The 14,196-nt window shown below is 41.1% G+C and overlaps 1 protein-coding gene across 1 annotated transcript in view; it reads right to left on the bottom strand.

Annotated features, from left to right (window-relative positions):
• Positions 1 to 14,196, bottom strand: part of ARMH4 (armadillo like helical domain containing 4) — a 118,407-nt gene that overhangs the window by 101,949 nt on the left and 2,262 nt on the right. The window contains exon 2 of the mRNA XM_066342856.1: positions 3,870 to 5,304. Coding sequence (XP_066198953.1) covers positions 3,870 to 5,247 — 1,378 coding nt within the window. The 5' untranslated portion in view covers positions 5,248 to 5,304. The remainder of the gene's footprint in view (positions 1 to 3,869; positions 5,305 to 14,196) is intronic.

Below are 14,196 nucleotides of genomic sequence, written 5' to 3'. Positions count from 1 at the left end.
CAAAAGTCAACCAATGAACGCATAAGTAAGTGGAACAGCAAATCAATGTTTCTCTCTTTTAAAAAAAAAATCAATAAAAAAAATTTTTTAATGACATTGTACTTTGAATAAGTGACTGCTGTTAAAGAAAGAAGAATGAAAACTAGAAATAATAATGGGAATTTTTAAAATAACATTCAAAAATCTCAGGACACTCATTTGTTCATAATATCCCCCAATCACCAAGAAATCATTGCATATCCTGAAAAAGATAATGTCCTAAGTAGTCCGTGAGACCTAAAATGATTAACATTTGAGTTTCTTACTTCTGAAAAATTCTTATAACTATCAAAAAATAAGTAGAAAGCTTTTTGGTTATTCTCTAAGTATTGTTGTCAATAATCTCAATTATTCACATGCTTTTCAACTCTGTGGGACAAGAAAATTAAAGTGAAAGGACTTATTTGACTGTTCCTCTCTCTATGAAGAACATGTAGAAGATGTTTGATTAATTTGGACAATGCAGGCAATTAACTTGGATAACTCCAGTCTGAATGGTTCTCCCTCTTCACTTACTCATCCATTAAACTGTGTGTATTGAGCACCTCCTAGGTACCAGATACTGTGCTCTCTGTTCTAGAAATGAAAAGAGGTTGCCTGTTAAAAGACTAGAGTTCAGTGAGGCAATTATGACTCAGTAAGGAGCATATTCAATAATCAAAATAATAATCAGGCCCTGGCCGGTTGGCTCAGCGGTAGAGCATGGGCCTGGCGTGCGGGGGACCCAGGTTCGATTCCCGGCCAGGGCACATAGGAGAAGCGCCCATTTGCTTCTCCACCCCCTCCTTCCTCTCTGTCTCTCTCTTCCCCTCCCGCAGCCAAGACTCCATTGGAGCAAAGATGGCCCGGGTGCTGGGGATGGCTCCTTGGCCTCTGCCCCAGGCGCTAGAATGGCTCTGGTCGCGGCAGAGCAACGCCCCGGAGGGGCAGAGCATCGCCCCCTGGTGGGCAGAGCTTCGCCCCTGGTGGGCGTGCCGGATGGATCCCGGTCGGGCGCATGCGGGAGTCTGTCTGACTGTCTCTCCCCGTTTCCAGCTTCAGAAAGAAAAAAAAAAAAGCAGACAATTATCAAAGTCATTTTACCTTTTAGGCTGTATTACTAGAAGCTAATGCAAGTCTAGTACATAAGTATCCTTGAGGATTCAGTTGTGCAATGAATAATCTGAAACTGTGTGACAATGCTCCAGGAACATCTTAAAGTGTTCCAGAGAACCGGACTTCTTGTACTGTCATACCTGGTATCTCCATGGTCATGTGAACCCAACTCTCCTCATGAAACTTAAAAATAAAACTTATGAAACATTTTTCTGGAAGCTTCTATGAAAATTTACATTATCCTAGGTCTTTTGGTCTTTAAAAATTGAATTGGACATGTAAAATTCAATCTTTCATCGTTTTAATTCAATCCCAATTACACTTTATAAAACATATTGCTAATTTGATATTTTCCGTTAATTGTCTACTTAGCAGAAGTAACAAGCTATCCACATTCCAAAACAATTTGGAATGAGCATATGCATGTTACACTACGTCTTTTCTTCCCCATGCTGTTATCTAACCAACCACACATACTAAAAGAAAAATATTATCCATCAGCAACACATGGAAGGCTTCTCAGCTCACAACATTCACAGATGGGAAGGCCAAGAGGAAGTACACAAAGTGCAGAATCAAGACAGCAGAGAAGATCAATTTGTATTGGCTTCTTTCCCCAATATTTCTAGATGAATTTCTTTATGAAAAGACAAAGTCAAAAAACTTACATGGTTAATACTGTAAGATAAATATTTATCTAAAGCTTTTTGGGAAGAAATATCAGGGATAGGTGCATTTTTCACAGCAATGTGTAGGGTGATATCCTACACTGTTTATTATACCACTTGAACATATAGCTAATCTTTCAGTTTATACATTTTCACAGTAAAACAAAACATATTAAGTCTATGTCAGGGTTTCTTAGCGCTGTTGACATTTCGGCGCAGATAAATCTTTGTTGTTGGGGGGGGCTGCCTTGTAGGAGGTTTAGTGACACCTTGGCCTCTACCTACTGGATGCCAGTAGTCAGTAGAATCCCTCTCTTGTGACAACCATAAATGTCTCTAAATATTGCCCAATGATGGGGTGGGAGGGGGAGACAAAGTGTTCCCAGTTGAATAGCACTGGTCTATATGCAGGAGTTATATTCGGGTATAATTTTTATATAAAATGTATTTTTATTTGATTATTTTTGCTTTTCATTAAAACTTAGATAACTTATATTTTAAGAGACCTAAAGTAATTTTAATGCAAATTACAAAATGAGTTAGCCTGTCTCCATCCATAGCCTCTCAGTGAAAGAATTACAGTACTATTTAAAAATTCCTAAAAGGCATTACATGCAGTTGTTGTTTTTTCAGATACAGTTGTTTCCAGTGATATATTTGGTTCTCCTATTTGCTTCCTGGATGTCTCAGCTAATAGTCTTTGTTGTTGCTGTTCTTGGATGCTTGGCCATAAGCAGCGAGTGAGGGCTGATCCGGCAGACAGGTAAGAAGGTTGGATATTTTATCCCTCCTGCCTTCTCCTCTTTCCCACCTCCCCAGTGAATGTCACACCTCGGGAGTTGTTGGGGGGAGATAGCTCTCCAGTTTCACAAATCCCTGGCATCACAGACAAATGTGGGCACCGAATGCCACACAGTCATGACAACCTGCCAGGAGAATCCATAGGATCATTTCAGATTCTCATGTACCCCTGAAGTTTGAGGGAAGGAAATTCATACATTGCTTGGGGCTTAGGCTTCTCAGATTTCTGGTTCTGAGGGTTGTTTGTTCCTACTGTCGCTACTAGGAAACTATAGAAAACCCACCAGGTAGACCCACCTTCTTCCAGAGGCTCATGCAGATTCCTTCAAACCCCAGGACTGTCACCCACACTCCCACCCACCACATGACAGTTTTCCATCGAGGCAGGAGGTGGCACAGATAAGTTATTTTTAAACTATCACTTTTAAAAAAATAAAACAAATGAACTGAGGAATGGAATAGAGGCAGAGGCAGGGTCACAGGGACCAACCAGAGTTACAGCAGTCAGAGGGAAGGGGGATGAGGGGATGGGATCAGAGAAGGCAAAGGGATTAGTGAAACTCTATATACATAACACAGAGATACAGATAAGAGGACAGCAAATCCTAGAGCAGGGGTCTCAAACTCGCGCCCGCAGGCCGCATGCGGCTCGCCGAACAATTTTGTGCGGCCCGCAGACTAATCCACGAAGTTCAAAATATTTTGGATAAAATTAAGTAAGCCTAGGGGCCTACTTGTATTTTTCATTTCTCTAGCATCCTAGCTAGGTATTAGCTTAGTTAACAGCAGTTGTGATGCGAACTAGTTTCTGGTCGTTTTGTGACACTGAGTAAACTGCATGTACGATTGTGCTTGTTGTACTGATTTTTTTTTGTTTTCAACTGCAGTGAGAAAAGTGTTGCGTAACAGTTGCCTTTTGTAGACCTAGTGCGGCCCGCCGAATGGCTATGATCTTGCTCTGCGGCCCACATGCTGAGTTGAGTTTGAGACCCCTGTCCTAGAGGGAAGGGGGGAGGTAGATAGGGGGAAGGGGGCAAAAGGGGTATAAAAAGGGACACAGGGTGAGGGGCTAGGGAGTTATATTCAGCGGGACATTTGAATCCATGTAAACACAATAAATGAAAAATTAATAAAAATTTAAAAATAAATAAAACAACACCTAAAACTCATACAGTGTTATATGTCATGTATATTTCAATTTTAAAAAATAATAAAACCAAATGAAAGCATTCCAAATTAAAGCTTCTTTTTGTTTCTTCCTTTTACCTTTGAATGTATTTCTCAGTGGTTGATAAGCCTCAGACTCATATTCTGAGATGGAAATGGTGGTGTCTAAGAAAACCATGGCATTGTTTTCCTTGGTGGATTCCACAATGTCTGCAGTATTTTGAAACAGGTTTATAACAGAGACTTCCGTATTTTCCATCAGACTTGTGGGAGTAAAGGCCATCTCAGCGGTGACGGCAGACGGTCTCTCAGCCCCGTGTGCTATGGGCAGAGCTGTGCCCGTGTGCGTTTCCTCTTCAGGCAGCCCGAGACCCACATGTGCAGCCTCTGCCAAAGGTTCGTTCCCTTCCATACCTTCCATACTATTATCGGTTCCTTGGGCTGTTGGAAACATTTCCATTCTTATCTGAGTCTCTGTATTTTCTTCAAGCTTTGGGGTCTTTATCTGGCTTACACTCTCCAATTTGGTGTCATCCCACTCATCACTTAGGACAGAGGCAGCTGGAACAGCTGTGCTGACACTCACTGTGATTTCCACGGTTCCCAGCAGGCTGGCAGTTTCCGACTCAACACTCAGAGTGTATGCGGAGGTTGCAAGCCCCTGCTCGGTGGCAGCAGCCTGGGTGTTATCAGCTGTCATCTGTGGAGGCTTCTCTCTATCCGACAGGAGGCTTCCAGACTCAGTGCCTGCAACGAGCTCAGCACCAGGAAAAGAAGTTGCCCTAGGATCCCTATTGGCTTCCAATTTCTCAGTCCTTGGATTGGTGGTTAGTATTTTATTAGTATTCACATAGGATGAAGGTGACTGTCCCAGACTAATGCCTCCCTGACTTTCAGCTGTAAATAACTGATTATCCACATACTTCAAAAAATCTCCTGTTGTGTCTGTGGTCCCTTCTATTATGGGCTGAGTGTTGGTACTACTAAAGGGTCCCTCCTTATCATCAATATTCTGAGAAGCAGAGGCCATGATAGGGTTGGTTACCCTGGCCTTGGGAAGCAGGCTTTCGGGAGACGTTCTCTCTGGCTGGCTGGAACCAGACACTTCTTCCCCTGCTTGGACCGCTGGCTCAGTAGCAGTGTCGACACTCAGGCTATTAGGCGGCGGGAGCCCAGCTCCTGTGGAACTGGTTTCTTTGTTAATAGGAGATGCACCATTCAGTGGCACTGCTGATGGTCCTGCTAACACTTTCGTTGGATCTTCAGAGATCACCGGTTGGGGAGTGAACTTGGAAGTCACGCCGCCATTCATCTCTAGGTCATCCGCATCTATCCTGTCAGACAGCCCTCTTTTTCCATGAACATGTGCTAGCTCCCTTCTTTCCATTTTGGGGAAGGCTAAACATTGTGTGGCAAAGTTGAGAAGTAGAAGGCTACAGAAAGCCAGGCAGGTGTGCAGTACCATCGGTCTTCTCATAGTGAAAGAGAAACGTGCACATAAAATGACAGAGTTGACAATTGCAGTAATTGAGTCCTGTGGAAAAAAAACAAAGCATATCAAACGGTCATATAAACATATTTTGTAAATCAGTCCCTTCAAATTAAACCAAAAGTAAAATAATCTCCTTGACTTCATGCTCAGAGGTGGTACATAAGAGAGAACTGTTCTATTTCTTTTTACCTTTGAGACATGAATAACCCAGTTCATTTCTCCCTGCTGAATTCTGCGGCTGATTTTTCTTGATGCTCTCTAGAAAAGTACACAGGGTTCAAGTACTCCATTCACTGCCTCTTAAATACCTACTTGAAATAAACTACCCTTGAAGTCACATTTGCAATATCCTCTCCAAATTCCTCTATTAATCATGTAGTCAAATGACTGCAGAGATATCCAGGACACAGAAAGTAAGTTTTACATTCATTTAGAGAACCTTTTAAGTTCTCCAATATATATATATATATATTCAGTATTTTATGATGACATTTAATATATATTAAAATATACTTAGCCTGACCAGGCAGTGGTGCAGTGGATAGAATGTCAGCCTGGGACACAGAGGACCCAGGTTCAAAACCCTGAGGTCACTGGCTTGAGTGCAGGCTCATCTGGCTTGAGCCTGCATATATTATATATATATGATATATATATTAGCTTGAGAGACAGAGACAGAGAGAGGCACAGATAGGGACACACAGACAGGAAGGGAGAGAGATGAGAAGCATCAATTCTTCATTGCGGCATCTTAGTTGTTCATTGATTGCTTTCTCTATGTGCCTTGATTAGGGGGGTTCCAGCTCAGCAGTGATCTTTTGCTCAAACCAGTGACCTTACGGTCAAGCCAGCAACCTTGAGCTTCAAGCCAATGACCTTTGGGCTCAATCCAATGACCATGGGGTCATGTCCGTGATCCCATGTTCAAGCTAATGACCCTGTGCTCAAGCTGGTGAGCCCACGCTCAAACCAGATGAGCCTGCACTCAAGCCAGTGACCTCAGGGTTTTGAACCTGGGTCCTCTGTGTCCCAGGCTGACATTCTATCCACTGCACCACTGCCTGGTCAGGCTAAGTCAGGGGTCTCAAACTCGCGGCCTGCGGGCCGCATGCGGCCCGCCGAACAATTTTGTGCAGCCCACAGACTAATCCACGAAGTTCAAAATATTTTGGATAAAATTAAGTAAGCCTAGGGGTCTACTTGTATTTTTCATTTCTCTAGCATCCTAGCTAGATATTAGCTTAGTTAACAGCAGTTGTGATGCGAACTACAGTTTCTGGTCGTTTTGTGACACTGAGTAAACTGCATGTACGACTGTGCTTGTTGTACTGATTTTTTTTTGTTTTCAACTGCAGTGAGAAAAGTGTTGTGTAACAGTTGCCTTTTGTAGACCTAGTGCGGCCCGCCGAATGGCTGTGATCTTGCTCTGCGGCCCACATGCTGAGTTGAGTTTGAGACCCCTGGGCTAAGTATATTTTAATATATATTAAATGTCATCATAAAATACTGAATACTGGCCTGTCCTGGGGTGGCACAGTGGATAAAGCATTGACCTGGAATTCTGAGTTTGACAGTTCAAGACCTTGGGCTTGCCTGGTCAAGGCACATATGGGAGTTGATGCTTCCTGCTCCTCCTGCCCTTCTCTCTCTCTCTCCCCCCTCTCTAAAATGAACAAAAATAAAATCTTTTAAAAAATACTGAATACCAGTTACATTCAAAACATTTTAATATATAAATGATATACAATTAAATTGCCTTTAAAATGCTTAAGTTATTTCTTTTCTCTGCAACAACTATAAAAATTATAAGCAAAATCTTCATGTTCAAAATTTAGGAATCAGTAAAAGTAAACGAGTTAATGTAGGTATATATATTTTTTTAAGATTTTTATTTTACTTTACAGAGAGAGGAAGGCATAGGGGAGTGAGAAGCATCAACTCATAGTTGCTTTACAATAGTTGTTCACTGATTGCTTCTCATATGTGCCTTGACAGGGCAAGCCCAGGGTTTCAAACTGGCAACCTCAGTATTCCAGGTCAACACAATCCACTGTGTCACCACAGGCCAGGCAGTAAGTATATTTATTAACAGAAAAAACATTTTAAGAGAACAAAAATATATTTCAAATTTGCAACCTTTACTAAATACACATTATTATAATATTAAGACTCATATTTTTTAAAAAAGAAAACTACTCACACTCTCATCACAACTAAAACTGTATGAAAAACTGATCATTTTCCCCAAAATTTGAAAGTTTTAGTTTTTTTAAATCTATTTGGCTGAATAGGGCTCTTTCTTTTTCCATCAGAAATTTCTCAGATGCTGCATGTGCTCTGGAAAAGTAAACCTACAAATAAAAATTCTAAAACAAAAACAAAACTTGTCTTATAAAAGTTATAGCTTTCCTTTCTTTCACCTCTACTCATTAAACGATCTGGTTTAAGCATGTGATGTGCACACATAAAATATAAAAATGTACATTTTCATAAGGCTTTTTCCCCCTAAGGCTTTCAAAACTTTCACACTCTTATGTCATTGGATCTTATAGACCATTTTGAGACAGAGAAAAGGTCAAGGCCTTAGTACTAAATGGCTGCTAGGAAAATGAACACTGTGTTTTTTACATGAGTAAAGAAGACTCCATGGATCTGGAGCTGAGGCCTCTTGCTGAACGCCCAGCACCCCAGGATGAGTCATTGTGGAGGAAGACCCTCTGGCCCCGGTCAAGCTTTCAGATGACTGTAGCCCCAGCTGACATCTTGACTACACCTTCTTAACAGACTTTGAGCCAGAACCACCCGGTTTAGTTATCCCCAAATTCTTATTGCACAGAAATGGGATGAAATAATAAACATTTGTTGCCACCAGTTTTGAAGTAATTTGTTCAACATAAAGCTTGAATCCATGGTATTTTTGGAGAATACAGAAATGAGCTAATGCCATGAGGTGCCATGGTGTCAAGTGCAGAAAGGCAATAGCATCTCAGAGACCATAAATTTAGCAGCAGAAGAACATCAAAGCCAGAGGTGACCAGGAGAAATATATGTCACTGCCCAGCCCTGCCAAGAATCCTCAGAGACAGTAAGAGAGATGTTAAATTTCCCCATAGGTAGGGTGAAGGTTTCAACCAATTTTATTTAAATATTAAATTACATACAAGTAGCTATCATTGTTTTGTTTTGTTTGTTTTGTATTTTTCTGAAGTGAGAAGCAGGAAGGCAGAGAGACAGACTCTCACATGCGCCCAACCAGAATCAACCTGGCAAGTCCACTAGGGGGCAATGCTCTGCCCATCTGGGGCATTGTTCCATTGCAACTGGAGCCATTCTAGTGCCTGAGGTGGAAGCCATGGAGCCATCCTCAGTGCTCGGGCCAACTTTGCTCCAGTGGAGCCGTGGCTGTGGGAGGGAAAGAAAGAAAGAGAAAAAAAGAGGTGGAAGGGTAGAGAAGCAGATGAGCGCTTCTACTGTGTGCCCTGATTGGGGATCGAACCCAGGACTTCCACACACTGGGCCAATGCTCTACCACTGAGTAAACAGGCCAGGGCCACTATCATTGTTTTTAAAAGAGAGAATATGGGAAAGATATTTGATAAAGAATAAATGGCATGGGCCAAGGCATGTCAACACTCTGGACATTAGTTATCACTTTAGATGAGCCATAAAGCATCCCAGTACATAGCCAGGTAATAGATTTGGTAATAGTAGTTGGCCTGCTGCCTCTATTTTCCTCCTTTAAAACATAAATATATGAGAGCTGTAAAGCATGAGTGCTCACAGTTGATGACATTACACCATCAGATTGCTGTGCAGACAAGATGAACTATGAAATCCTGTATACTGGAAGATACGTAAAAGCTACAGAACTCTGGTTCATTTCTGATCTGTTCAGAGAGTTGCCCTTTTCTGAACACATAGTTTTCTCATTCAGTGAAATTTTACTAAACATCCCAAAAGATGGAGGAAGTGGCCTAAAACATTAGCCTACGAGATCCCATGCTTGTGGATAAAAATCTTAAAAAAAAAAAAAGTCTGACCAGGCAGTGGCACAGTGGGTAGAGTATCAACCTGGTATGCTGAGGACCCAGGTTCAAAACCTCGAGGTCACAGGCTTGAGCACAGGCTTGCTCAACTTGAGCATGGGATCATAGATATCACCCTAAGGTTGCTGGCTTGAACCCATGGTTGCTGGCTTGAGCACGGGGTCACTGGCTCAGCTGAAGCACCCCCCTATCAAGGCAAGTATGAAAAAGCAATCAATGAACAACTAAAGTACGACAACCACAAGTTGATGCTTCTCATCTTTCTCTGTCCCTGCCTGTCCCTATCCCCTGCACTAAAACCAAAAATCAGTCCAAATTTAGAGGATCATGAACTGGCATCAGAAAAATGATTGCTGAATCCCAGCTTTACTGTTATTAAAACTTGCTGTGTGATACTGGGCAACTGGCTTGAGTTTCCCCTTTGACAAAACAAGGAAGTAAAATAATCTTTGAAATCCCTTCTACCTCCATGATTCCACTTTCATATTTTATCTATATGACATAAAATAAAAATACGATATTTTCATAGTCCCACAATTTTGCCATCAAGCAGGCAAGGCCCCCAAATGATTGAATGAACACTTCACATTTTTGTAAAATATTCTGGAGTTATGTGGATCCAGGGGAGAATTTTATGATCAAATCAGATTGGAGGGCAGGGAGCAAACAATAAAGATTTAATATAACCTCAACTGCATTTCCAAAACAGAGCTTTTCTTCAAGGTGTATTTTCACCCAGATGTTGAGTTTTAGAATATTTGTGCGAAAGGAGTCCTGCCACTGCTCTGAAAAACTTCCCATCTGTAATTAAGTGTCAGCCACCTGCTTTCTGAATCCAATTACGACAGAAAAAGTGGGGGTGAACTGCTAACCTATTCAATGTCTGTGTATCGTGGCCATATGCTCCTTCTGCCCACTATTCAAAATGACGTCTGAACTCTAAAAGAAGCAGAGAAGACAGCCTGTAGAAATGGCAGCAACCAACAAGTCCGCCACTCAGATAAAATGGTAGATGACCTTCAAGTTGCAGGTCTTTGTCCATCTTTCAAAGCACAGTATATAGGTTCACATAGCCACCCCCATGAGTTTGGTGCGCCCACCCCAGAGTTGCATGACATTAGAGAATAAATAAGAAAAGATTGACTATTATTGATTCAGTGCGAATATTTCTAAACCTAAATAACCAACTGCAATCTTATTTTGAAAGCTTTTTTCTTTTTTTCCTCGACATCATATCCTCTCTCCCTGGCAAGTGTCTGGCACAGAGGAAATGCTCAGTAAATATTAGCTGAACAAACAGATGAATGTCTACACTGCAGCTTGCTTTGCTGGGGGAGGAAGTGGGAGGGGAGGTTTCATTGTTTATTAGAATTCTGTGTCTCAATTATCTTATTAATTCAATCACAAGGATCTTTAATAAACAAACAAAAGAAGATTTCCCTAACTTCTTCACACTTTGATTTTGGACGCTGCCTTCCTTTGCTATATTCATCACAGCAAATTAACTCAGATAAATAAACTCTGACCAAATTGCTAATTGATACTGGATATTAGCTTCTAATGGCTTAAAACAGTGGACCCCAACCTTTTTTGGGCCACGGACCGGTTTAATGTCAGAAAATATTTTCACCGACCGGCCTTTAGGGTGGGACAGATAAATGTATCACGTGACCAAGACAAGCATCAAGAGTGAGTCTTAGCCTGACCTGTGGTGGCGCAATGGATAAAGCGTCGACCTGGAACGCTGAGGTCGCCGGTTTAAAACCCTGGGCTTGCCTGGTCAAGGCACATATGGGAGTTGATGCTTCCTGCTCCTCCCTCCCCCTTCTCTCTCTCTCTCACTCTCTCTCCTCTCTAAAACATTAATAAAAGAAAAATTAAAAAAAAAAAAAAGAGTGAGTCTTAGACGGATGTAACAGAGGGAATCTAGTCATTTTTTAAAAATAAAACATCGTTCAGACTTAAATATAAATAAAACGGAAATAATGTAAGTTATTTATTCTTTCTCTGTGGACCGGTACCAAATGGCCCACGGACTGGTACCGGTCTGCGGCCCGGGGGTTGGGGACCACTGGCTTAAAAAGCATCCCTTTCAGAGCAAGTCAGTAGCACTTTCCCTATCATTTGCTATCAAGGTATCCTAATGGCTCAGCAGTCCTCTGAACAATTTAGTGCATTTCTGCCACCAGTGGGCAGATAAGCTGTCCTGCCAAGCATCATCTTTGACAATCTTAAATAGAAATAGTCTAGAATCTGTTTCTTTGTCAAGTCTGGGCATTTTCAAGTTTCAAAGACAAATGAAAGACAACATTAAAAAAAAAAAAGCCTTAGCTGTCTTATTAGATTTAATAATCAGGTTTGTGGGTTTTTTTTAAACACTTGGTCACTAGTTTTCCAACTAAAATGTATGTGATTATTGTTCAGTGTATTGCCCAAATGCACACACAAAAGGGGACCAACATGTTAAAACATTCTTAGTAGTGACAAAACTGTGTTTTTCAAAGTAAATTGGGTTCCGGGTATAATATACAAGAAACATGAGCATTACCCTAAGAGTACTCAAGACACAGGGGCGAGGGGGCTGTAGAGTTTGCCAAGAAAACTGGTGACAGTCTGCTTGATATTATTTTTTTCTGGGGATAAACGCAAATATCATCAATAGCTGCTGTGGGGTTTAAGGGAAAAAGCTACCTGATCTCAGGTTTTCATTGTCTCCTGGAAGTTACTTGGATGCCACCTGAAACATACCACTTCTTCATCTCCACTTTGGTGCCATCTTAAACTCTTCTCTCCTTTACATTTTACAGTCACAACCTCTGTGGGTCCTTCCTTCATAATATCTCTTGGACCTGTCCCTTCTTGTCATCTCACTGAAATATTATTATTTTAATTGCTTCTTAATTGATCTTTTTCAGACTCTCTCCTCCCCAATCCATTTTATACAATCCCAATGGTTTAGTCTTAAGAATAAGAATGACAATAATAAATAAAAAATGGCTACCATTTAGGGATGCTATGTGCCAAGTGTTGTAAGTGCCTCGTGTAAGTTCTTATTTAATCCTAATAGTATCCTAACAAGATAGGTACTACCATTATCTCCATTTCCTTGCTAGATGAAAAAAAAATTACAAGCTTATAGAGGATAATTAACCTGCCTATGTGATCATGTCTGTTTTTGAACTTAAGAATTCTGTCAGAATTCAAGTTAATTGCCTTTGCCACCTCAACTCTCTGCCTTCCCAAAACACATAAATTAACTCCCCCAAACATACAATTACCAAACTCGACATCTGTCATGCGACCCCACAGCACTAGTGCCCACTTCAGACACCATCGCCAACTGGGTACATTGCTGTCTCCTGTGTACTACACATTTCAGGTTCCTAAGTTTTGTTCATGGCACCGCACTAGTCAGAGCTCCGGCCTTCTTCCTTACCCTAGCTGTCCAAACCCTGGCCCCCCAGGTCATATTCTGTATACGAAACTGCAGTCACTAAATTGTTTCACCCATCCTCTTCCCACCCTTCTCCCAGCTTCTTTAACATGAATAATTATATCCGAAAGACTGGTTACTTCAAAGAAGGTTATGTTCTTTGAACACAAACACCGATCTTTTAGCTCCTCTGTTTGCCATATAATTGCTAATAATGGTAGGCACAGAAAGGAGGTGTTCCGTAAATGTTTGCTGATGTGAAGTGAATATAAATGACCATTTAAGAATGTGAAAACGAATGCGCAGAGGCTCCATTATATATTACAGGATCTTCAAAGGCATTTCATGTTCTACCCATGTTTAACAGTATGCTTCATTCATCACATAGGTACTAAGTCAATGTGTCGTTTTAATAATAGTAATAACTTCTGTATTCTCATTTCTGCTATATTTTAATTTTTCAGCATTTGTTTCATTTTTAAAAACAAATCAACAGTAACAAATAACAAGTCTCAGAGCTTCAGATCGACTTGCTTCCCAGTTAGCATCTCACCTTTAAAAATCCAATTAGTGATTCTGTGATTGATGAAGGATAAAGGAAACTCCCTTCATTGTTTTGTGACTTTATCATCTTTCTTTTCTGTGCTTTTCCTGATCCTCCATGATTAATTTGTCATGGTCTTATCTTTTTTTTTTTTTTTTTTCCAGCCCTCATGGCCAATGCTATTTCATTTGTCTAGAGTGGAGCTTATCAAGACTCTGACCTCATTAACCCAACTGTGGCACACAGCATGAAAGTACCCCATTTCTGATTCACTGTGCTATTGACAACTGCCAGTGGCCTGATATATTGGCTTTAAGATCATCTGGCCTCAGTCATTTTTCAGTAAAAATTAAGCAGCTGGGATGACAGATGATCCTTTCAGCAGCATGTTCAACCACAGAGGAAGGAGGGAGAATAGAGTAATCACAGAGGAAAGCAGGGTCCCCCAGGAGGAAAGTGGCATCCGTGCTGACAGGGAAGAGGGTAAGTAGGCTGGGTCGGGATGGTTGCTCTGGCAACTGCCTGCACAGGGCTTCACCATTCCTGCAGACCACAAGTAGGCTCTACTTAATGAGGCCACAGGTTAGCACGGTAGACAAATGAAGATGTCTGTGCTTATCACCTCTAGTACATCATCCTATCCCTAGTAAATGAAGCTAGACTTGATGATTTAAAAACTGGCATGACATTCCAGCTCCACCTTGGGCACAAAGTCACTGAAACTCAGTTTCCTCGTTGCAAAATGGAGATAATAATGCTCATATTGTGTACTTCAAAAGGTGGAAGAGAAACTTAAAAAGTGGTAATAGATATAAAAATGGTTTGAAGAAAAAGTTTTGAGTATCATACAATTTAAGACATATTAGTGTGGCTCTGACATGCATTCCCTTCAAAAACAGAAATGGGAACAA

This window comes from Saccopteryx leptura, chromosome 6 (genome assembly GCF_036850995.1).
Source record: "Saccopteryx leptura isolate mSacLep1 chromosome 6, mSacLep1_pri_phased_curated, whole genome shotgun sequence".
NCBI classification, from domain to species: Eukaryota; Metazoa; Chordata; class Mammalia; order Chiroptera; family Emballonuridae; genus Saccopteryx; species Saccopteryx leptura.
This window is presented reverse-complemented; position numbering and strand designations above follow the sequence as displayed.